General features: G+C 40.2%; 1 protein-coding gene across 1 annotated transcript in view; it reads left to right on the top strand.

Moving 5' to 3' along the window:
- The window catches only part of pdss2 (prenyl (decaprenyl) diphosphate synthase, subunit 2), a 228,774-nt gene extending 211,391 nt beyond the window's left edge, over positions 1 to 17,383 (top strand). The window contains exons 8-9 of the mRNA XM_072246133.1: positions 1,267 to 1,302; positions 16,282 to 17,383. Coding sequence (XP_072102234.1) covers positions 1,267 to 1,302; positions 16,282 to 16,437 — 192 coding nt within the window. The 3' untranslated portion in view covers positions 16,438 to 17,383. The remainder of the gene's footprint in view (positions 1 to 1,266; positions 1,303 to 16,281) is intronic.
- Positions 17,384 to 24,274: the final 6,891 nt, after the last annotated feature.

The raw sequence follows: 24,274 nt of genomic DNA, 5'->3' as shown, positions 1-24,274 counted from the left end.
CCATCACCTTACACTTCTTCTACAACCGTCGAAGATACAACACTTGCCTCTACTCTCACCACAATCATGGTACTTAAAGAGCCCATTCAGATGAAGCAAGGATTCACATGCAGCTCCTCCAATATCATATCTTGCATTCCTTGCTCACAATGTGACCTGCTGTGCAGTCACGAAAACTGAGAGACTATAGGTGATTACTTTTCTTAGTTTGCTCTGTCTATAATGGCCATCTTGAGATTCCAGTTATAAGTCATTTTAGCTCTCTCCACCCCCCTCCCCCCACAACAACAACCTGTCTGTCCTTGGCCGCCTTCACTGCCAGGGTGAAGCCAATCACAAACTAGAGGAACAGCACCTTGTATTTCAGCCAAGTAGCCTAAGAATTTTCAACATTGGAAGTTCAACAATGTCAACTTTGAATTTTCTAATTTCCGTCCCACCCGTTACTCAGAATCATCAGCCTTCTCGTTTGGTTCCATCGACCCATCATCCCTCCTTATGTGGTTCCACCAATCACCAACCCACCTCAGTCTCAATACTTCTCCTTCCTCCACTCCCACCAATCTTCATCTGCCCATCTTTGCCCCCTTATCTGATTCCACCCTTCACCCACCAGACCCACTGGCTATCTCCCCTGCTGGCTCTCAGTCACGATGCAGCCTCTCAGCCCGAAATATCGACCATTCCTTTGCCTCCACAGATGCTGCTTGACTTATTGACTTCCTCCAGCCAGTTATTTTTGGCTTAGGATGTCAAAAGACTGATTTAGTCAATGATCACAGTGTATTCAGAATAGAACTATTGAAATTAATTAACTTGATAACAAAACTTGGAGGTGTTTTTATCAAAAATAAATGGTCTGCTTTGATTTCCAGCATCAGCAATATTTGTTTTTTTCTTTCAGTGTACTACTTCTGGATGTCCTTGACCCCATGACCATTTTGGCAGCAGAGCCTGTGTGAAATTAGCTCTTGACACACAAGAATGCAAGTTGTAGAAAGTGAACCTAGTTATGAATCAATTATTAGAAACTTCGCCGCAGCACTTAGGTCTAAGTTTTCTATCAGAATACCTAAAGAAAGCCATTCAAAATAAATGGGCTGTTCTCAGTTTTATAATTTGGAAACCTAGTGTGCAGGATCTTTGCTAAACCGAAGCGTTTATCAATAATGATCAAATTAAGTAAAATCAGTTTATTAAATAAATTGTACCCAAATCACTCATGCAATTTGCTTACCATTTATCATTCCTTATCTTTTTTTTTAGACCAAAGTAAATGGAAAACAGCCTGATTATGCCAAGGTATGTCCATCAATTCTTTATATATAATTTTATTTAAAATGTATTAATTAACATGTTAGAGAAATAAAATTAGCTGTGCTGAAAATGTCTTTATTTTTGCATGCTATATTTAAAATGCATTATGTATTTTTCCCTGCAGTTCTAACATTTTATTTAACGTTAATATTTTGATTGTAGTCTTAGTTCTGATTAATTTGTAAGTAGAGTTCACATTCCATTGTTCAATCAGAGCTCTGTCTACTCTCTCCACTTCTATCTTGCCAAGAATTTCCCTCACGAATGATAGGATGAATTCACTATTAACTTATCTTTCTCTCAAGAAAGCATTAGCTTTGACATTCTGCTCTCTGTTAAAAATTTGCTGCAGAACAATGGAAAGAAAGGTGGCAAAACAAAGTGATAAAGTTGCAGATTGAATTTGTTCTTTATTCTTGCACTACACAGACAGGAAAGGTGGTCATTTTGTTTGTTGTGCTGATTATTTCAATCATGGTGTTGAGGTGGAGGGGAAGAAAGAACAGCGCAATTGAAATCTGCACTGGCAATTAGGGTTTCAAAGTTCAAAGTAAATTTATTATCAAAATGCATGTATGTCACCTGATACAACCTTGTGATTCATTTTCTTGTGGACATTCTGGATAAATATATGGAATAATAACCATAGCAGAATCAATGAAAGACTGCCCAACCAGGACATTCAACCAGAGTGCAGAAGACAAACTGTGCAAATACAAAAAGAAGAAGAAATAATAATAAATAAATAAGCAATGGTTATCAAGAACATGAGATGAAGAGTCCTTGATACTGAGTCCATTGGTTGTGGGAATATTTCAATGATGGAGCAAGTGAAGTTATCCCCTTTTGGTTCAAGAGTCTGATGGTTGAGGGTAGTAACTGTTCCTGAACCTGGTGGTGTGAGTCCTGAGGCTTCTATACCTTATTCCTGAAGACAGCAGAGAGAAGAGAGTGTGTCCTGGATGGTGGGGGTCCCTGAAGATAAATGCTGCTTTTCTGTGACAATGTTTCATGTAGATGTGCTCAATGGTTGGGAGGGCTTTACCCATGACGGACTGGGCCGTATCCACTACCTCTTGTAGGATTTTTTCCCTACTATTGTGATTGAGGTGGGGTTTAAGGAGGAAAGGCATCATGCTTCTCACCTCTGACATCTGATAAATGAATAGGATGTGATAGCATTTTCAAAATGTGTGAGAATGAGAATTTAACATAAGAGCCATAATGTGGATGAAAGGGGACAATCATGAGAATGTAAGAAAAAGAGAGTAGAAGTAGGCCACATCAAGTCTGCTCTGTCATTCAGTATGATCATAGCTGATTCGCACCTGGCTTTGTCTTCTCCTGCACCAAAGCCCATAGCCCTCAATCTCCTGATCATTCAAAAATATATCTTTTTAATCCTTCCAGTGATGTAGCATCCACAGTTTTCTAGTGTAGACAATGCCAGAAATTCACTACTCTCAGCATGGAGTCCTACACACTGGAATTTTAAATGACCACCCCTAAACCTGTAACCATGTGATTCTGCCACTAGTGGAAATATTTATGACTTCTGGTCTGTCTTGAGCACTATGATTTTTTTGAGTTTCAATAATATCATCCCTCATCCTCCTAAACTCCAAATCTAACCTGATCTTTGATGTTCTATGTTCAAAGTAGTTTGATCTTTGAGGATTGGAGGGAGGCGAATGTTGTCCCCTTGTTCAAAAAAGGTAGATGGGATAGTCCGGGTAATCATAGACCAGTGAGCCTTACGTCTGTGTTGGGAAAGCTGTTGGAAACGATTCTTAGAGATAGGATCTCTGGGCATTTAGAGAATCATGGTCTGATTAGGGACAGTCAGCATGGCTTTGTGAAGGGCAGATCGTGTCCAACAAGCCTGATAGAGTTCTTTGAGGAGGTGACCAGGCATATAGATGAGGGTAGTGCAGTGGATGTGAACTACATGGATTTTAGTAAGGCATTTGACAAGGTTCCACATGGTAGGCTTATTCAGAAAGTGAGAAGGCATGGGATCCAGGGAAGTTTGGCCGGGTGGATTCAGAATTGGCTTGCCTGCAGAAGGCAGAGGGTCGTGGTGGAGGGAGTACATTCAGATTGGAGGATTGTGACTAGTGGTGTCCCACAAGGATCTGTTCTGGGGCCTCTACTTTTCATGATTTTTATTAATGACCTGGATGGGGGCTTATATGGGAGGCAGGGTTTGAGGGTTGGCACAACATTGTGGGCCAAAGGTCCTGTACTGTGCTGTACTATTCTATGTTCTATGTTCAAAGTGGTCATGCTCCAAATGGACTGCCCAAAGTCTGTTGAATTTTCAGTCTTCAATCAGGAAAGCTGAAAAGTGAAATTTAAGATAAAAATCAGAGTGTGGATAAGGAAAGTGGTCAAAAAAAGAAAGCAACAGGCACTGGCTTCAGGAATAGGACAAAGGAGATGTCTGAAAGATGACTGTGCCCACTTCTATCTCTTCCTTCAGTTAGTCCTGACGAAGGGTTCCGACCTGAAACGTTGACTGTACCTCTTCCTATAGATGCTGCCTGGCCTGCTGCGTTCACCAGCATTGTGTGTGTGTGTGTTGCTTGAATTTCCAGCATCTGCAGATTTCCTTGTGTCTGTGCCCACTTCAGGTGCCTAAACTTCATTAAAATTTAAGATGCTAATTCGAGTTGCCAACGGTGTATTCTAAGAATTACCAAATTGTTTGCTATTCACATGGGTTATACCTTTTGAATGCTGCCGACAGTTACCTCTTATGAAACCAGTCCTTCTGTCTCTTATTTGCTGTTAAACTCTCACCCTGTTGTGATGAAGGGTCTCAGCCTGAAATGTCGACTGTGTATATTCCCTTCCATAAATGCTGCCTGACTTTCTGAGTTCCTCCAGCATTTTATGTGCCTTACTCTAGATTTCCAGCATCTGTGGTGGAATCTCTTGTGATCGTGAGGTTGAGAGCTTGCATATCTGCGTGACCACATTACCAAGCACTTACGGTGTTTGGACTACCCTACGGATTCTCATGCCTAATTCTTGCTGGCTGCCTAGAAGGATTGCCTATGCATCGTGTGAGACAGGCTGGATTCCTCAGATATGCCTTTGCCAATTGTCATGTAGACGACCAAAACAACCTTATCAATCCTGAGGTTTGTTAACTGAAAAGCTACAATTGTCAAAGGAGGCAGGAGCCTATAAAAGGAGTTGTTAATGTTTGTAAGTGGAAAGTCTGTAGTGGTTGAAATTCAATACAAGACAGTCTGCTTTCTCTGAAGAAACGAGAATGTAACAAGTGATGTAGAGAGAGTTAAAAGTTACATTAACAAGGATTGTGATTTGAATGTAAATTTATTAAAATTATTAAATTTTTAGAACACAGCATATACACTCAGGGGTCCACGTTAGTAGGCACCACCTGTACCTAATAAGTTGGCCACTGAGTGTATGTTCATGGTCTTCTGCTGCTGTAGCCCATCCACTTCAAGATTCGACGTGTTGTGCATTTAGAGATGCTCTTCTGCACATCACTGCTGTGATGCATGGTTATTTGAGTTACTGTCACCTTCCTGTCAGCTTGAACCAATCTGGCTATCCTCCTGTGACCTCTCTAATTGACAAGGTATTTTCATGCACAGAACTATAGAGGAGGGGCTCCCAACTGTTCTTTATGCCATGGACCCCTACCATTAACTGAAGGGTCTGTGGACCCCAGGTTGGAAGCCCCTGCTCTAGAAATGGTTGTGCATGCAAATCCCAGGAGATCAGTTTCTGAGATGCTCAAACCATCCCGTCTGGCACCAACAATCATTCTACAGTCAAAATCACTTGGATCACATTACTTCTCCATTCTGATGTTCAGTCTAAACAATAACTGAACCTCTGGACCATGTCTGAATGCTTTTATGTATTGAGTTGTTGCCTTGTAATTGGCTGACTAGATATTTGCATTAACGAGCAGGTGTAAAGTGTAAAATAAAGTGGCCACTGGCTGTTAAATTTTATATTTCCAAAGCTTCATTATACTATTCTTGAATAAATTTCTTCTTCTCTTAATCCCTGATTCTGGACACCTCAGCCACCCCAGAAAGAAAAGTCATTCTTGAAACTAAAATCTCTTCAAGAATTTTACTCTTGTTCTCATAAACTCAAGAAAGTATGTGTCCACTCTGTTTATTTTCTCATTACAGGGCAACCCCTTACAATACAGGAGTCTATCTGGTAAACCTTTATTGCAGTCCTGTATCTCAAGGACCAAAGGTTGCACTAATGCTAATTATTTTGAGCTTCTCATTCACTCTAAACCAGTAGTTCTCCAGTATTTCTGTGTATTCTCTGAAATATTAAATATTTGTTTAATTCAGTTGCCATTTTCTTATTGCCCAAAGAGTCTGTAAGGTACCAATGCTGACTCTTGCTAATCTTTACACTCTTACATATTGATGGTAGATTTTGCAATGTTCTTGTTTCTCACTAGACTGCTTTCATACTCAACTTTACCTTTCCTTATTCATGTCTTGATGCTCATTTTCTGAATTCTGAAGTCTTCTGAACCCTCAGGCTTGCATCATAAGACTTAACTTTGATTTAATATTACCTGTAAATTCTCTTGTTTGCCATGAACCATTTTTCCTGTCAGATTTTTGATCCTTAAAGAGGTGCATTTTTAAAATGCATATCTCAATGAAAGTTGGGAGTACAGAATTTTAAAGGAATTACCTCCCCACTCCAGCTTCAACAAGGTAAAGGCAGTTTGAGAGACAGTAATTTTTTTGTGCGCGGACTTGGAAGTTTTGTAGATTTATAATAAAAATCACTTTTGCTGACAAGAATAATTTGCTCAGGGGAGCCAATAATCTCTAAAATATAAACCAAATAGAATTAGAGAGGTAAAAAGCAATTTTTTCTCCCCTGTGTACAAAGTATATGTGCTGTAGGTTTTCTATGTTTCTGTGTATACTAAAGCTTAACATTGATCAAACTTCCAGCCATCCAATGTTGAATTATAAATGAAGTAGAAAACAGAGGGTTAAAAATTGTTAATAAATGCTAACAAACAATGGACAGTAGTTGTATCATGAGTATGGACTAGCAAAATATATTGTTCACGTTATATCACGTAAATTGTATTACTGTTTATTATTCATGGTGTTGAAAGTCTTCAACTAATAACAATACTTTCATCAATGTGGCTTTCATCAGCTTTAAGAATAAAAAACATTGCAACAGATTGCAATGTTTAGTTCCTGGAGTGGTCACCTAAGGTTCCTAACTGCCCAAACACACCTGGACCGTGTGTGGAGGATTAACTTCACTGACTTTCCCAGCCTTCATGAAGGTGATGGGGCCTTTAGTGGCAGGTTGGCTTTGTGCTAATTGGCTTTAACAGATGACAATGCTGAGGTGGAACTTTATTTTCTATTAGAGATTGTGAACTTGTAAGTATCTCTGGCATTCAGGATTTTTAAAAAAACAATTAAAATTGAAGTAAATAATTGAGAAAGTAAAAAAAATCTTTGAAAATAAATCTACAACAATGAACAAAAGTAAAAACACATTCTTAAAACAAAAGTTACTTGCCTTTGCTTCCTAATCTGTCTGTTATGGATCCCCAGATAGCATTGGAAAAGATTCCCCAGGTTAATGCTGGGAAATCTCAGCAGGACTGGGTTGTGCTGCTGAACTCCAAGTGGAATCCAACAGCAGACAGAGCTAAGTGGTTGATGCCGGGCTATCTGTTACCTCTGAGTGTTTCAGAATTCCACATTCAACAGCATATGGATGGAAGTCTGAAACCGTCCGAAGCTGGAACATGATCATCCTAATTGAATCTGCTGACTCCAGTCAGCAAGGTTTTCCCATTGTGCTATGTCACTGAGAAGGAAGATGGGAGTGAGCTGCTTCAGACGGATGCATTCCCCTTGGGGAAGGGATTCCAAGAATTCTATTAGGTAGGGAGTTCCAGTATACTGATTCAGAATTGAAGGAAAGGTGATATACTTCAGAGTACAATGTGAATTTTGTGAATAAAATTATTTTGTTTTTGAAGAGGTCAAGCACCTGCTATAATACACTTGTGTTTGTGTATGGTGCTATAGTGCAGACTGATAATAACAGACTGACTTTCTAATCTATTCTTGCACCACAGGAGCAGAAGTAGATTGGATACTACTGTTTGTCTAAACTGGACTAATCAAGAACTTGAACAAGTCAAACTGAACTTTCACTGTGCATTCTCACCTCTGTGAAAGAGGGCTTTTTCTGTCTAGCAATGCCCACCTATACTCAAGCTTTTGTCAACTCTAGAGCAAACTTCCCTTCTCTGGTCTCCCATCTTCCACCTTTCACTAACTGTAACCTAACCAAAATATGGTTCCTTATGCTTTGTTCCATTTCCTCATTACTTTCGTGTCAGTCCCAGAACAGTATAGTACGCTACAGGTCCTTCAACCCACCTTGTTGTCCGGACCTTTTAACCTACTCCAAGATCAATCTAACCTTCCCTCCAACATAGCCCTCCAATTTTCTTTCATCCATGTGCCTAAGATTCTCTTAAATGTCTCTAATGTATCTGTCTCTGACCCTGACAGTGCATTCCATACACATAACACCCACCTTAAAATAATGCCCCTTCATATTGGCTATTCTTGCAGTGAGAAAAAGCCACTGGTTGTCCACTCTAATCAGAATCAGGTTTATTATCACCGGCCTCTGTCATGAAATTTGATAACTTAGCAGCAGCAGTTCAAGGCATTACATAATATAGAAGAAGAAGAAAGAAAGAAATTACAGTATATGTATATTGAAAATATTAAAAGTTATGCAAAAAACAGAAATAATATATATTTAAAAAGTGAGGTACTGTTCATGGGCTCAATGTCCATTCGGGGATCGGATGGCAGAGGGGAAGAAGCTGTTCCTGAATTGCTGAGTGTGTGCCTTCAGGCTTCTGTACCTCCTACCTGATGGTAGCAGTGATGGGTGCTGGAGGTCCTTAATAATGGACACTGCCTTTTTGAGACACCGCTCCTTGAAGATGTCCTGGGTACTTTGTAAGCTAGTACCCAAGATGGAGCCGACTAAATTTACAACCCTCTTTAGCTTATTTCGGTCCTGTGCAGTAGCCCCTCCCCCCTCCATGCCAGACAGTGATGTAGCCTGTCAGAGTGCTGTCCACGGTACATCTATTCAAGTTTTTGAGTGTATTTGTTGACATACCAAATCTCTTCAAACTCCTAATGAGGTATAGTCGCTGTCTTGCCTTCTTTATAACCGTATTGATATGTTGGGACCACGTTAGGTCCTCAGAGATCTTGACACCCAGGAACTTGAAACTGCTCACTCTCTCCACTTTTGATCCCTCTATGAGGATTGGTGTGTGTTTCTTTGTCTTACCCTTCCTGAAGCCCACAATCAGCTCTTTCGTCTAACTGACGTTGAGTGCAAGATTGCTGCTGCGACACCACTCCACTAGTTGGCATGTCTTGCTCCTGTACGCCCTCTTGTCACCACCTGAGATTCTACCAACAATGGTTGTATCATCAGCAACTTTATAGATGGTATTTGAGCTATGCCTAGCCACATAGTCATGGGTATAGAGAGAGTAGAGCAGTGGGCTAAGCACACACCCCTGAGGTGCACCAGTATGGATCATCAAGGAGGAGAAGATGTTATCACCAATCTGCACCGATCCAATTACAGAGGGAGTTACAGAGGCCCAGATTCTGTAACTTCTCAAGCAGGATTGTGGGAATGATGGTATTAAATGCTGAGCTATAGTCAATAAACAGCATCCTGACATAGGTGTTTGTGTTGTCCAGGTGGTCTAAGGCCGTATGAAGAGCCATTGAGATTACATCTGCCATTGACCTATTGTGGCAATAGGCAAATTGCAATGGGTCCAGGTCCTTGCTGAGGCAGGAGTTCAGTCTAGTCATGACCAACCTCTCAAATCATTTCATCACTGTAGATGTGAATGCTACCGAGTGATAATCATTAAGGCAGCTCACATTATTCTTCTTAGGCCCTGGTATAATTGCTGCCTTTTTGAAGCAAGTGGGAACTTTTGCCCGTAGCAGTGAGAGGTTGAAAATGTCCTTGAATACTCCTGCCAGTTAGTTGACACAGGTTTTCAGAACCTTACCAGGTACTCCATCGGGACCTTCCGCCTTGCAAGCGTTCATTTTCTTTAAAGACAGCCTAACATCGGCCTCTGAGACAGAGATCACAGGGATCTTCACACCTGTGGTTATACTCTCCCTTTCAAAGCGTGCATAGAAGGCGTTGTTCATCTGGTAGTGAAGCATCACTGCCATTCATGCTATTGGGTTTCGCTTTGTTAGGAAGTAATGTCTTGCAAACCCTGCCAGAGTTGTCGTACATCCGATGTCACCTCCAACCTCGTTCGAAATTGTCTGTTCACCCTTGAAATAGCCCTCTGCAAGTCATACCTGGTTTTCTGGTACAGACCTGGGTCACCAAACTTGGATGCCACAGATCTTGCCTTCTGCAGACGACATACCTCCTGGTTCATCCACGACTTTTGGTTTGGGAATGTACAGTAAGTCTTTGTAGGCACACACTCATCCACACAGGTTTTAATGAAGTCGGTAACAATTGCAGCATACTCATCCAGATTCGAAGATGAATCACTGAATACAGTCCAGTCCACTGATTCAAAGCAGTCCTGTGGGCACTCCTGTGCTTCCCTTGTCCAAACCTTCTTGGTCCTCACTACTGGTGCTGCAGTCTTCTGCCTCTGCCTATACTCAGGGAGTAGGAGTACAGCCAAGTGATCAGACTTCCCGAAGTGAGGGAGTGGAATAGCACGTTAGGCATTCTTGCTGGTGGTGTAACAGTGGTCCAGTGTGTTGATTCCTCTGATTGCAAGTGATGGTAATTGCTTAGTGATTTTGCCTCTTATCATGTTATATACCTCTGTCGAGTCACCTCTCATCCTCCTTCGCTCCAAAATCTTGCTTAATGGAGTAACCTGCTCACCAAAGCAAGTTCATTGACACATCCTCCTAGTTCTTCCATGTTCACTATCACTTCTTCCTCTGGAACCCCAGAATCATTTGGTTCCCTGACTGTAAAAGCCCTGCTTTTGTTCCACTATCAATCTTTTTGCTTCATTCCATTTCCATGAGTGAAATGCTTTGAACATCTTTTACATTAAAGACAGTCTATAAATGCTTTTGCTGTTATAGATCTGTTACATTTACTTTTTCTTTCTTGTATTGCATTTAGCATGGTAATTTTGACATCATTTGTCCTACTTAGTTCTATGTGATTGACTTTTCTGTGTCCTTGCTGGTTTTTCAAACTCTAAATTATTTAAAATGAAAATATCTTCAGGAAGCCCTCATAGCAGAAAGCTTGGAAAGAAACCAAACTTGTTCAATCCCCCTTCAGGAAGGAGTTATAGTAAGGCTTCTTGGTACAATGTTTTTTTAGTCAGAACAGAACTGGACTTTGACAGTGTGGGTGGGAGCTCATTATATTTAATGCTCTGTAAGTAAGTGGTTGAAGTGTGGGGAGTACACTGAAGTGTTGAAGTTTTAAGTCACCCTGAACTTCGAGATCACGTGTTAGTGACAATTGTACGGAAGAGACAAACGGTGAAAATATGAAAGGGTGAAGCTTATTGCATAAGCTACTTGTGAGAGTGGGTCTTTGGTTACACGAATAACCTCTATTTTATCCATTATTATAGTATGGTGTTCAAACTCTGTCATTGTTTCCAACAGTAAATTGAGAACAATTTGATATTTTAAATTATGAAGGGTTGTGACAGAGGTATCAATTTCAGTGATTGTGGGATTGAATACAACAGCTATATTGATAATTAATTATAAGTTTTTTTGTGTGACTGTGTAGTGCACCCCAGAGTATATGATTATAGCAAAGGTTATGCTAATGTTAAATAATTTGAGTAGGTGGAGAGAAGAAAGGAATAAGAGAGCAAGAGATTAGTATTGTAGACTGTAAATTACATTTCCTTTTGTTGAAATGTTGAAAAATATTTCCTTTTGCTTTATCTGTATATAATTGCAGAGACATTTCAAATTTGCTGAAATTCTTAATAACAGATCTTCTCTGGTTTTAAAATAAAGCAAACAATGTTGGAAATACCAACCAAACCAGACAGCATCTTTAGAAAGAGAATCACTGGGCCAGTTCTGATGAGAAGTCATTGACCTGATATATGGACTGTTTTACGCTTTCTGCAGATGCTGTCTGCCTGTTTGCACATTGGCTGTTAATCCATCTTGTTGTGTGTGTTTCTTCATTGCTTCTATTGTATTTCTTTATATTTACTGTGAATGTCCGCTGCAAGAAAATGAATCTCAGATAGTATATGGTGACATATATACTTTGGTAAATAAATTTACTTTGAACTTTGAGCATATCAGGGATCAATGTTGACGATAATAATTGAGCGTAAATAGAATTGAATTCAGAAACCTATTGTAAATTAATAAAATTTGCAGGCAATGCTAAACTATGGCAGACAGATTAGCAGTTCCATTATTTGCTTGAGTAACTATATAGGGATTAGGGCAGCAGGAATTTAAAAGTCTATGAGAAAGTTGGGCAACCTCATGAAAAAATATTAAAACAGCGATGAAGTTAAAAGAGATCTATGAGTAGTGGACTGAACGTGCCTTCTAAGATTTGTGGTTCAGCATATCCAACCAACAGAGATCAGCAATCAATAAATCTAATTGAATGTTGACCTTTACAGCTAAAGCAATAGCATACATGTCAAAGGAAGTCATGATGAAAATATATAGTGCTCCAAGACTGTATCCAGTATTGATCTCGTATAGCACTGTGTTCACCTGTTTACACTTACCATTGCCTCAGAAAAGTAGCCAATTTAATCAAATTTGGAATGGACCTCTTGAAGGTCAAGATGACTTCTTAACCTCACAGTCTACCAGGTCTACTACCAGTTTATTACTAAGGTCCTTACAACATGCTGGAGGAACTCAGCAGGTCAGGCAGCATCTGTGGAAACGATCAGTCAACTTTTCAGGCCGGAACCCTTCATCAGTTGAGTCCTGATGAAGGGTTCCAGCCCGAAATATTGACTGATCGTTTCCATGGATGCTGCCCAACCTCTTGAGTTCCTCCAGCGTGTTGTGAGTGTTGCTTTGATCCCAGCGTCGGCAGAGTATTTTGTGTTTACTAAGGCCCTTGCGCCTTATTGTCTATCTGCACTGCACCATTCCCTGTAGCTGTAGTTGTAACACAGTATGCTGCATTCTGTTATTACTTTTCCCCTGTACTACTTCAAAGTACTTGTGTTTTGAAATGATGAGTGGCTTGCAAAACTCAACTTTCCAGTGTAACACATTCATGGTACATGTGACATTATAAACCAATACCAGTTCATTTTGCTGCGTACAACAGAGAGCAAGATGAAGCACTGAGGGCAAGATTTAAGCACCTGAGTTATGATGGGTAACTGAAAACGTTTGAAAACATTTCTCCTCATAAATGCTCTCCGAGACCTGACCTTGTGGAGTTTTGTATTTAATTGGCATGACATTATACAGATGGAGTCCAAAAACAGATTTCTTGTGAATGCAGAGTAATTGGGCCTGGGCATGAGATTAATATGTATTTTGATCTTGCACCTTTTACCCCTGTTTTTATACATTGTAAATTCCTTTGCCAGAGTCACAGTGGCAACTGCCTGTGGCAGCTTGATATTCAGTTCTTACACCCTCCCTTCAGCGAATGCACATTAAGGATGTAATTTGCTTTGGGACTTTGTCAAAGATGTACACAACAATTTGTTTGGATGGTCAGATTTACAATTCACTCCACTTCCTAAAAAATAGGTTTTATCTTCACTAAGGGTATTCTACAAAACTACTCATTGATATCTTTAGTCCTGATGAAGGCCCTCCACCAAAAACGTCAACTCTTTATTCCTGTCCGTGGATGCTGTCTGACCTGCTAAGTTCCACCAGCATTTTGTGCGTGATGTGCTGGATTTCTAGCATCTGCACAATCTCTTGTGTTTTGAATTCTTTAGTAATGTTTAAAGACACACTACACCAGTCACTGTCACTTTTCTAGTCCATCATTGTCTTCCCACTTCTGCATTTTCTACTTTCTTGCTGTTCTACTTGTTACACCCCTAGCCACACTTCCATCTTGCCAAGCACCTCAGTAGTTCCCTTTTCCCGTGTTTCAAGTTCTATTTGAGTAATCCACTCAAAAATCAACAGTCACCAAACCTCCTTCTGATTGTCTTTTTTAAATGAAAATCCATTCTTCAACAAGCCAAGTTTGGATTGTTAATGCCACAACCATCAAGACCTCAAAAAGAGCAGGACATGCAGTGCGGCATGCATTGCAAACATGGGCAGAAAGCCAGCAGCACTGAATATGTGTGTCATGGCTCGGTATGACAACTGCTCTGCCCACAACTGCAAGAAACCGCAGAATATGGTGGACACAGCTCAGCACATCACAGAAACCCGCCTCACGTCCATGGACTATGTCTATGCTTCTCACTGCCTCAGTAAAGCAGCCAACGTAATCCACCCACCCTGGATGTTTTCTCTCTTCTCACCCCTCCCACTGGGCAGAAGTACAAAAGCCTGAAAGCAGATGAGGGTTATGAATAAGGCGGATGTTCATAGTCATGTCTCCAGGGTTGGGGAGTCCAAAACTGGAGGGCACAGGTACAAGTAAAGAGGGGAGAGATTTAAGAGAGACCTGAGGTGACTTCTTCACACAGAGGGTAGTGAGTACGTGGAATGAGTTGTCAGGGGAAGTGGTTGAAGCAGGTAAATTGCAGCAAAAGAAAGTCATACGAGTTGTAAATAAGACAAGTTATTATGAGCCAACCAATCCACTATTTTATTCAACTAAACACTTTAAAATTCAGGGCTTTCATAGATTTTAAAATAATACAAATTATGTATAAAGTAAAAGATGGACAGCTACCACAAAGTATCCAAAGGTTGTTTAAAATGAGAGAAAGTCAACATGATTTGAGAGGAACATGTATATTTCAAAAACAAAGAATAAGAACAAATGTAAAAAATTATTGTATTTCAGTCAGAGGGGTGAATCTATGGAACAGTTGTAGTGAGAATTTAAAAACATGCACCACACTTAACAAGTTTAAAAAATTATTTTAAAATAATTTAGTGAACAAATATAAAATACATGATGTAAAATGAATGGGAGTAATGTAAATAAATGATACTTGGAATTGGATTTTGTGTTAAAAGATTATGAAATTTTTTGTTTTGATGTGATGATTGACACCAAATATGTTGTATAAGTAAGAGGGATAGGCGTAACAAGCTGTAGCTTCAGCCTACACCCTTTCAGTCTGTTTTAAAGAATATCTATGTTTTTTGTTGTAATTTTGTCCTATGAAATCATCGTTGAAAATGATGCTTTTTGTTATGTTTGTACTGACCGAAATAAATTTCATTCATTCATTCATTCACATTTAAGAGACGTTTGGATTGGGTACTGGACATGGAGGGGACAGACTAGGAGTGTTCTGGGCAACTAGGAATTACAGAGGGGATGCTGCAGAAAGTGAAGACCAATTAACCCATGGTCCCGATTCCATAGTGTATGTCTATGTCTCTGTTACGCACATAGCACCAGGCTCAAGGACAAATTCCACCCCTCTGTTACAAAATTATTGAATGGTTCCCTTGTGCAATAAGATGGACTCTTGAACTCACAATCTACCTCCTTATGATCTTATACCGTACTGTCTGCCAGCACTGCACTTTCTCTGTAGTCATTGCATTTTATTCTGCATCATGTTATTGTTTTGCACTGCACAACCTCAAAGCACTGTGTAATGAACTGATCCATATGAACAAGGCAGCTGGACGTCATTGAACGTCCTTCTGGCAGCTCCTGCAGCCAAGCTGGTGCCAAGCGTATTGCTTCACAAGCTCTCCTTTGGACTACACTGGTGAAACTGAGAGGGGCATCTTGACGACTAGGCATCTCAGGATCTCCATACCTTCTGCCCAGGCTTGTGATGATGGTCATCACCCACTGTCCTTCGAGACAGACAGATGCCAACCAACCACAGTTTCAATTATATTTACTTTTCTTTTTGTAATACAGAGTAGACACTACAGATACACTATGTTGGTATTGTGGCTTTGCTTTCTGTAAGTTAGGCTATTTCTTCAACTCCCACCGCCCCACCAATGCTTTAGCTCATACAGAAGTGCAAATAGATCCATTATGCATCAAAGGTGACATGCAAACTGCATCTATGTTCCTGTCACTGATTCTGCATCCATGTGAGGTGTATGAAGTTAACATGAAAATGCTGAACATAACAAAAAACAGGCAAAGTAGAGACAGAACCAAACATTATTACCCAAGACTGTCTTTGTGATATTAAAAACGTATTTGTCTATACTTTGTTGAGGGTCAGAACCATCTTTACAATAATCACCATAAACTAGACCGCACTTAACCTTCAGAATTATTTCTTTCTTGTCCATGATATATGTGAAATACTGATGGGAGTATTAAAATTGACTTACCTCACGTAATTTACTCTCAAAACCAAAGAACCTGTTTAAAATAATGTTATTGTAAGCCCTGTTCCTTCTAATAGGTTTAACTAATAGTCTTTTGAATTTTTTCTTGATCTAATTTTAATTTTTCTATGAAGTTTTTTTGTAAAAACTTAATAGAGAACTTCAAATTTCCTAGAATATTCTTTCTGCACATCTCATGCCAAATAAGTTTACTAACAGCAGCCTCCCTGAAAGTTCATAATAATGCATCTTGACAATTGTTTGTAAAAGCTTAGCTTTGTGAATGTGAACTTTCAAACCTATTGATTGAACCAATGAATACATTTATTTTTCTTAAACTTGTTAAAAAAGGAACATATATGCAATAGATGAAGTATGTACTTTTCTCATATTTTGTGTTTTTTACTTTCTGTAGTTACGTCAAATAATCAAGGCTGGAAAAGGTGTGAGTTCATCTTTTGAATTATGCCATTACCATGGAAACCAAGCGCTGGAAGCCCTAAGATGCTTTCCTACTTCGGAAGCAAGATCAACTTTGGAAAACATAATTTATGCTGTAACCAAATTCTAAATAGTGAACTGCAGTGGAAAGTCAAACTGTCATAAACCCATGCAGATAGGATGTCAATGGAACCTGCTACTTAATTTTTCTTGGAAAAATAAATTGTGATATTAGTTAGTTCTGACTGAAACTGTGCACTGTGATGGATAAAGATATATCCTTTTAATCACAGTGTAATGAAGCAAGTTAACGTGGCATTTTCCTTATCCTCAACTCACTCTGCAAAAAAAATTGCAGAAATTTACAGAAAGGTCAAACAGCTTTCCCTTGTCATGCCAGAAGCATAGTAGAAGCAGCAAGGGCAGAAATAATTAATGAGTTTTGCTGCTGTGACCTCAGCAAATGGACAGGAAATAAGGCTGTATTGATTGGGCACAACCATGAATGGCGCCACTGTGGTGGCCTGTGGTTTTTTTCCTACACTTGGAGGACGGGGGTAATGAGACTGCAGGTGTTGCAAGAAACACTTCATAACCTGCCTGATAGACCTGCCATGTCAGAGTATAGTCTAATTTATCACCCATAGGCCAATTTTTAGTATAAAGACTTCATCCAAGATTGTGAAAATATTGCTGTTTAAATTCCCATTAGTGACTTGTGAGAAAAGATGTTAGTTTGATTTAAAAGCATCACTGAAAACCTGTGCAGAATATTACATTTTGCACACATATAATCAAGATTTGATTATTTTTATTTTTTGCTAGATTTTATTACGACTAATGATCTTTTGGGGTTTTCCTATTTCTTGGGAAGGTCCAATTTGATACCACAGATACTACACTTAAAGCTGCAACAGTAAATCAATAATTTGTTTAAAATTAGTAAATACATCATTTGTTAAAGTTTATGTCTGATTTATATCCCTTGAAGTTGCCTTTGCTGTTGATGGCTCTAACCAAAGGTAGAAGGATGATGTTATAATGAAATGCTTAAAATAAAAGCTCCCTTTCTTGTGTCTCTTCTTAAAATATAAAATGTACTTTTATCATTCCAGAAAGCTATTCTCATTCACTTCATATTCGTCATATTCCCGCTGAGGCAAAAATAAGTTTCTTTTTAACCTTAGGACTTGGAAAAGTCTTGAACAATGAAGCAAAAATGACAGTCGCAGTATATGGAATATCACGTCTGTAAACTGACACTGTCTCTATTTTGTTCATAGAGATGATTTTTGTGGTTTGCATTCATGCAACCTGAGATCAACGTTGACAAGAAGGCTGAGTTTACATAAATGGTCTGGATTGGGTCTAAGCTACCTTTCTTCCTTCTGTGGTGTAATTACAGCCCAATTTTAATCTGAAGACAGCTAACACAGCAAGCAGATATTATTACAAGGTTCACTCAAATAATTAGTATGTTTACATTCTCCAAATTCTTCACAAAAAAAAGCAATGCATCACATTATTGTACAGTACTCGTGTTGTTTATAAACGTCTTTATGTTGATTTCAGTAGGTACAATGAAAATAATTTTCAATAAATATAATGTCAGTGAAGTACTTTTCCCCAATGGTACGATTTGTCTGTCAGGTATCTTCTTTGTTGTACAGCCTCATTCTGACTGCAGGCAATCGTTTCTGAGATGTGTTGATTTACAAAGGGATTCCTTTTTTAGGTTTAATTTGAAAAATGCAATCTGTCTGAGTAATTGTTCTTCCTAATCCACACCCTGTACATCCAAGGCATCTCTCCTACCACCCTAGAAACAGATAACTATGTCATGTTTCATACCAATAAAGTTTTGTGCTCATAAGTGTTTATATCACTATGATAATGATCGCTATGCAGAGCAAGGGCTGCGTGTAAATTCCTAGGATATGCAATTTGGCCAGTTGCTCTGAGGAACTTCAGTGAAGTGGAAATACTGTTTTCCAATTTTAGCCCGAACAAAGGTTGAACCATGAAGGCTTTTGTGACAAAAATCCATTGCGGTTTCTTCTACTGGACCGAAATTCCAGCTTCCTTATTCTTTTGTCCTTTGTCGGCTTCTCCCACCTTTCTGATCCATGCTTACTAGTTGAGGATTACAGTTAGCATTTTAATAGTACCAGTGAAATGAAAGCTCTTAAAGACTTTCCTCTAACAGTTAAATAAAAATAAATATTGAAAGTATGGCTGAACAATCCAGGCGCCAAAATGTCTTTCTATACAATAAAATGTCACTCATGCCATCTCATGGATTTTTTTTTATGAAAGGCAATGCATTTTCAATATAATATTGAAATTGTTTTTGCAGAAGAGTAGACTTTTCACCAGTTACTCGGTGATAGAATGGATTTGATATACAGATTAACTCCAGAGGTAGAATGAGTTATTCTTCTTCCTGTTGGGAAACATCATAATTAAAATTATTTTACAAGCTGAGCTGCAGCAGTGGGAAAGTTTCCACTCTAGAAGAGAGTGAAAAGCAATAGAATATTCTTACTGATTTATCTTGCAAGGATTCCAGGCTATACTTCAAGAACTTATAGTTACTTCCATTTGTAAAAACTGCTCTCTGTCTACAATCTAGTAAACTTATGTAAAACACAGAGGAATGTTTGGTCCTTGGTGTAAAATGTGCAATACAGCAGTGTCTGGTTGGGGTACTCACTGTTACTAACATTAATGGAATTAACGTTTAGAAATGGAGATCAATATGAAGGAATGACCATGTTTATTTATTGCATGTGACTGAAGACCAGCTGCCATGCCATTCTTCTTATTAATCCATGTTTCTCAAGAGAGCTTCCAAAGGTTCACACAGTAAAACATCAGTTAATGAAGCGTTTCAGCCGTTCATTGTTTTCTTAGGCAGACAGGTGGGTACAAGGATGTCTTTGTTCTACAGAAGTTCCGTGGTTCAGGAGGCAGCTGATGAGCCCAATGTGGAACCAGCGGACTCTACCATAGCTGTATACGACTGGTGGGGGAAGCAGTACACCCCTTCTGCCACTCATCCTGGGCTCTTTTGTACTCCTGAGGAATAGACCTGAGATTCCTGGTGCCACCCAAAATAAACCTCTCCCATTGTGAACTGTTATCATCTTTGTTAAAGATCTTGCCATTAACAGTGCACTGTTCTCTTTACATTTGATCTCTCAAGGTGCAACACTTCACATTTCCCTGGTTTAATCTCCATCTGCCATTTTTCCAGTCTTATCTGCAACTGTATCCCACGGTAGCCTTTGCTAGCCTTCTTCACTATGTGCACAACACCACCAATCTTCATGTCATTTGCAAACTTAGTGACCCACCCATTTATGTCTAAATCCAGGTCATTATATAAATCCCAAGCAGGAGACAAGCAAGTATGAATCCCCATGGAATACCACTAGTCACAGGCATCCAGCCATGTGCTGAGTGGTTTAATTTTTCCATTGTCCAATCATGAAGCTTTATTGTTGGTTGTATTCAACTGTGAGGAGGGTTGGTAAAGGATCTTTGAATTGCAGGTGTTGGCCTTTGGGCCCATTTCCTCATTGGTATCAATGGATGATAGGAAGCTTGTCAGCAGAGTGTCTGTACAAATGTTTGTGCACTGCAGCTAATGACTGAAACTGAGAGGTCCTGAGTTCCTGAAAAGGTTGTATGCCAAATGAAAAAACAACAGGCCTTGGGATTACTTCTCCTGAAGTACTAAAATATAAAGAGGAACATCTGAGAAGTGAAGCACCGTCCAGAAGAGCCCAGAGGTGCCATAACTATGACCAATCTTCAAGAAAGGAGGGAATTCTGATTATGCGTCAGTAACTAGAAGGAAAATCACTGCAAGAGGATTTCTCTCACCCACTTACTTCCTGGGTCCAAAGATCTGCTCCCTAAATCAGAGTGGGTTTATTCCACCGAGAGGTAATAGCAGCTAATCAGTGCTTGGGATTAAGTAGCAAGAGCAAATTGAAGGAAGGCAGGGGCAAGGGCAGAGGCCATCATATGAGTGGACTTAAAATTAAGAGTGGTGATCTTGAGGCTTCTAGGAAGAGAGGCTTCACTCAGAGAAAGCAAAGGAAAGAAAAGCTCAAGTTTTTTTTTAAAGAAACATAGAAAACCTACATACAATACAGGCCCATCGGCCCATAAAGCTCTGCTGAACATGTCCTTACCTCAGAAATTACCTAGGGTTACCCATAGCCCTTTATTTTTCTGAGCTCCATGTACCTGTCGAGGAGCCTTTTAAAAGACCCTATCATATCCACCTCCACCACTGTCGCCGGCAGCCCATTCCACGCACTCACCACTCTCTGCATAAAAAATCTTACCCCTGACGTCTCCTCTGTACCTACTTCCAAGCACCTTAAAACTGTGCCCTCTCGTGTTGCGCATTTCAGCCCTGGGAAAAAGCCTCTGACATATAGGGTTAATGGTAAGGCACTGAAGAGTGCAGTGGAACAGAGGGATCTGGGAATACAGATACAAAATTCCCTAAAAGTGGCGTCACAGGTAGATAGGGTCGTAAAGAGAGCTTTTGGTACATTAGCCTTTATTAATCAAAGTATTGAGTATAAGAGCTGGAATGTTATGATGAGGTTGTATAAAGCACTGGTGAGGCCGAATCTGGAGTATTGTGTTCAGTTTTGGTCACCAAATTACAGGAAGGATATAAATAAGGTTGAAAGAGTGCAGAGAAGGTTTACAGGGATGTTGCCAGGACTTGAGAAACTCAGTTACAGAGAAAGGTTGAATAGGTTAGGACTTTATTCCCTGGAGCGTAGAAGAATGAGGGGAGATTTGTTAGAGGTATATAAAATTATGATGGGTATAGATAGAGTGAATGCAAGCAGGCTTTTTCCACTGAGGCAAGGGGAGAAAAAAACCAGAGGACATGGGTTAAGGGTGAGGGGGGAAAAGTTTAAAGGGAACATTGGGGGGGGCTTCTTCACACAGAGAGTGGTGGGAGTATGGAACGAGCTGCCAGATGAGGTGGTAAATGCGGGTTCTTTTTTTAACATTTAAGAATAAATTGGACAGATACATGGATGGGAGGTGTATGGAGGGATATGGTCCGTGTATAGGTCAGTGGGACTAGGCAGAAAATGGTTCAGCACAGCCAAGAAGGGCCAAAAGGCCTGTTTCTGTGCTGTAGTTTCTATGGTTTCTATCCACATGATCAATGCCTCTCATCATCTTATACACCTCAGTGAGGTCACCTCTCATCCTCCGTCACTCCAAGAAGAAAAGGCCGAGTTGGCTCAACCTATTCTCATAAGGCATGCTCCCCAATCCAGGCAACATCCTCTATGGTTTCCACAACCTTCCTATAGTGTGGCAGCGTGTTCGTGTCCTTGAGCAAGGCACTTAACAACACATTGCTCTAGTGTCTGTACGAGGAGTGGCACCCCACACAGACTTCCATTCTGCACCTTGTAAGGCATGAAAATGCCCGATGCAGGCCTCTCATGGTCTGAGTCAACGTTCCCTCCCCTCCCTTCCTAAAGTTTTAACTTTACAATTCCTCCCTTGGAGGGTCAGGCACCCTGAGCCAATAGGCTGGTCCTGGACTTATTTCCTGGCATAATTTACATATTACTATTTAACTATTTATGGTTTTATTGCTATTTAATTATTTATGGTGCAACTGTAACGAAAACCAATTTCCCCCAGGATCAATGAAGTATGACTTTAGTGAGGCGACCAGAACTGAGCACAGTACTCCAAGTGGGGTCTGACCAGGGTCCTATATAGCTGCAACATTACCTCTCAGCTCCTAAAGACAATCCCATGATTGATGAAGGCCAATGCTCCATATGCCTTCTTAACCACAGAGTCAACCTGCGCAGCAACTTTGTCTTATGGACTCAGACCCCAAGATCCCTCTGATCCTCCAGACTGCCAAGAGTCTTACCATTAATACTACAAATGTATATTCTGCCATCATATTTGACCTAACACAATGAACCACCTCATACTTATCTGGGTTGAACTCCATCTGCCACTTCTCAGCCCAGTTTTGCATCTTATCAATGTCTCACTGCAACCTCTGACAGCCCTCCACACTATCCACAACACCCCCAACATTTGTGTCATCAGCAAATTCACCATCTCATCCCTCCAATTCTTCATCCAGGTCACTTATAAAAATCACGAAGAGCAGGGGTCCCAGAACAGATCCTGAGGCACACCACTGGTGACTGATGTCTACAACCATTCTTTGCCTTCTGTGGGTAAGCCAGGTCTGGATCCACAAAGAAATGTCCCCCTTGGATCCCATGCCTCCTTACTTCCTCAATAAGCCTTGCATGGGGTACCTTGTCAAATGCCTTGCTGAAATCCATATACACTATATCTACTGCTCTACCTTCATCAATGTGTTCAGTCACATCCTCAAAAAATTCAATCAGGTTCGTAAGGCATGACCTACCCTTGACAAAGCCATGCTGACTCTTCCTAATCATATTATGCCTCTCCAAATGTTCATAATTCCTGCCTCTCAGGATCTTCTCCATCAACTTACCAATCACTGAAGTAAGACTCACTGGTCTATAATTTCCTGGGCTATCTCTACTCCCTTTCTTGAATAATGGAACAACTTCTGCAACCCTCCAATCCTCTGAAACCTCTCCCATCCCCATTGAAGATGCAAAGATCATTGCCAGAGGCTCAGCAATCTCCTCCCTCACCTCTGACAGTAGCCTGGGGTACATCTCATCCAGTTCTGGTGACTTATCCAACTTGATGCTTTCCAAAAGCTCCAGCACATCCTTTTTCTTAATATCTACATGCTCTAGCTTTTTAGTCCACTGTGAGTCATCCCTACAATCGCCAAGATCCTTTTTCGTAGTGAATACTGAAGCAAAATATTCATTAAGTACCTCTGCTATCTCCACCAGTTCCATACACACTTTTCCACTGCCACACTTGATTGGTCCTATTCTCTCACGTCTTATCCTCTTGCTCTTCACATACTTGTAGAATGCCTTGGGGTTTTCCTGAATCCTGTCCACCAAGGCCTTCTCATGGCCCCTTCTGGCTCTCCTAATTTCTTCCTTAAGGTCCTTCCTGCTTGCCTTATAATCTTCTAGATCTCTATCATTACCTAGTTTTTTTAAAATCTTTCGTAAGCTCTTCTTTTCTTCTTGACTAGATTTACAACAGCCTCTGTACACCACGATTCCTGTACCCTACCATCCATTCCCTGTCTCATTGGAACATACCTATGCAGAACTCCATGCAAATATTTATCCCCTGAACATTTGCCACATTTCTTCCATACTTTTCCCTGAGAACATCTATTCCCAATTTATGCTTCCAAGTTCCTGCCTGATAGCCTCATATTTCCCCTTACACCAATTAAATGCTTTCCTAACTTCACTGTTCCTATCCTCTTCAATGCAATGGTAAGGGAGATAGAATTGTGATCACTATCTCCAAAATGCTCTCCCACTGAGAGATCTGACACCTGACCAGGTTCATTTCCCAATACCAGATCAAGTACAGCCACTCCCCTTGTAGGCTTATCTACATATCTTGTTAAGAAACCTTCTTGAACACACCTAACAAACTCCACCCCATCTAAACCCTTTGCTCCAGGGAGATGCCAAACAATAATTGGGATATTAAAATCTCCCACCACGACAACCCTGTTATTATTACATCTTTCCAGAATCTGTCTCCCTATCTGCTCCTTGATGTCCCTGTTACTATTGGATGGTCTATAAAAAACACCCAGTAGAGTTATTGACCCCTTCCTGTTCCTAACCTCCACCCACACAGACCCCGTAGACAATCCCTCCATGTCTTCCTCCTTTTCTGCAGCCGTGACACTCTCTCTGATCAACAGTGCCACGCCCCCACCTCTTTTGCCTCCCTCCCTGTCCTTTCTGAAACATCTAAAGCCTGGCACTCGAAGCAGCCATTCCTGTCCCTGAGCC

The sequence above is a fragment of the Mobula birostris genome, chromosome 2, assembly GCF_030028105.1.
Source record: "Mobula birostris isolate sMobBir1 chromosome 2, sMobBir1.hap1, whole genome shotgun sequence".
NCBI lineage: Eukaryota > Metazoa > Chordata > Chondrichthyes > Myliobatiformes > Myliobatidae > Mobula > Mobula birostris.
The sequence above is the reverse complement of the archived record's forward strand: the minus strand, read 5'-3'. Positions and strand labels throughout refer to the sequence as shown.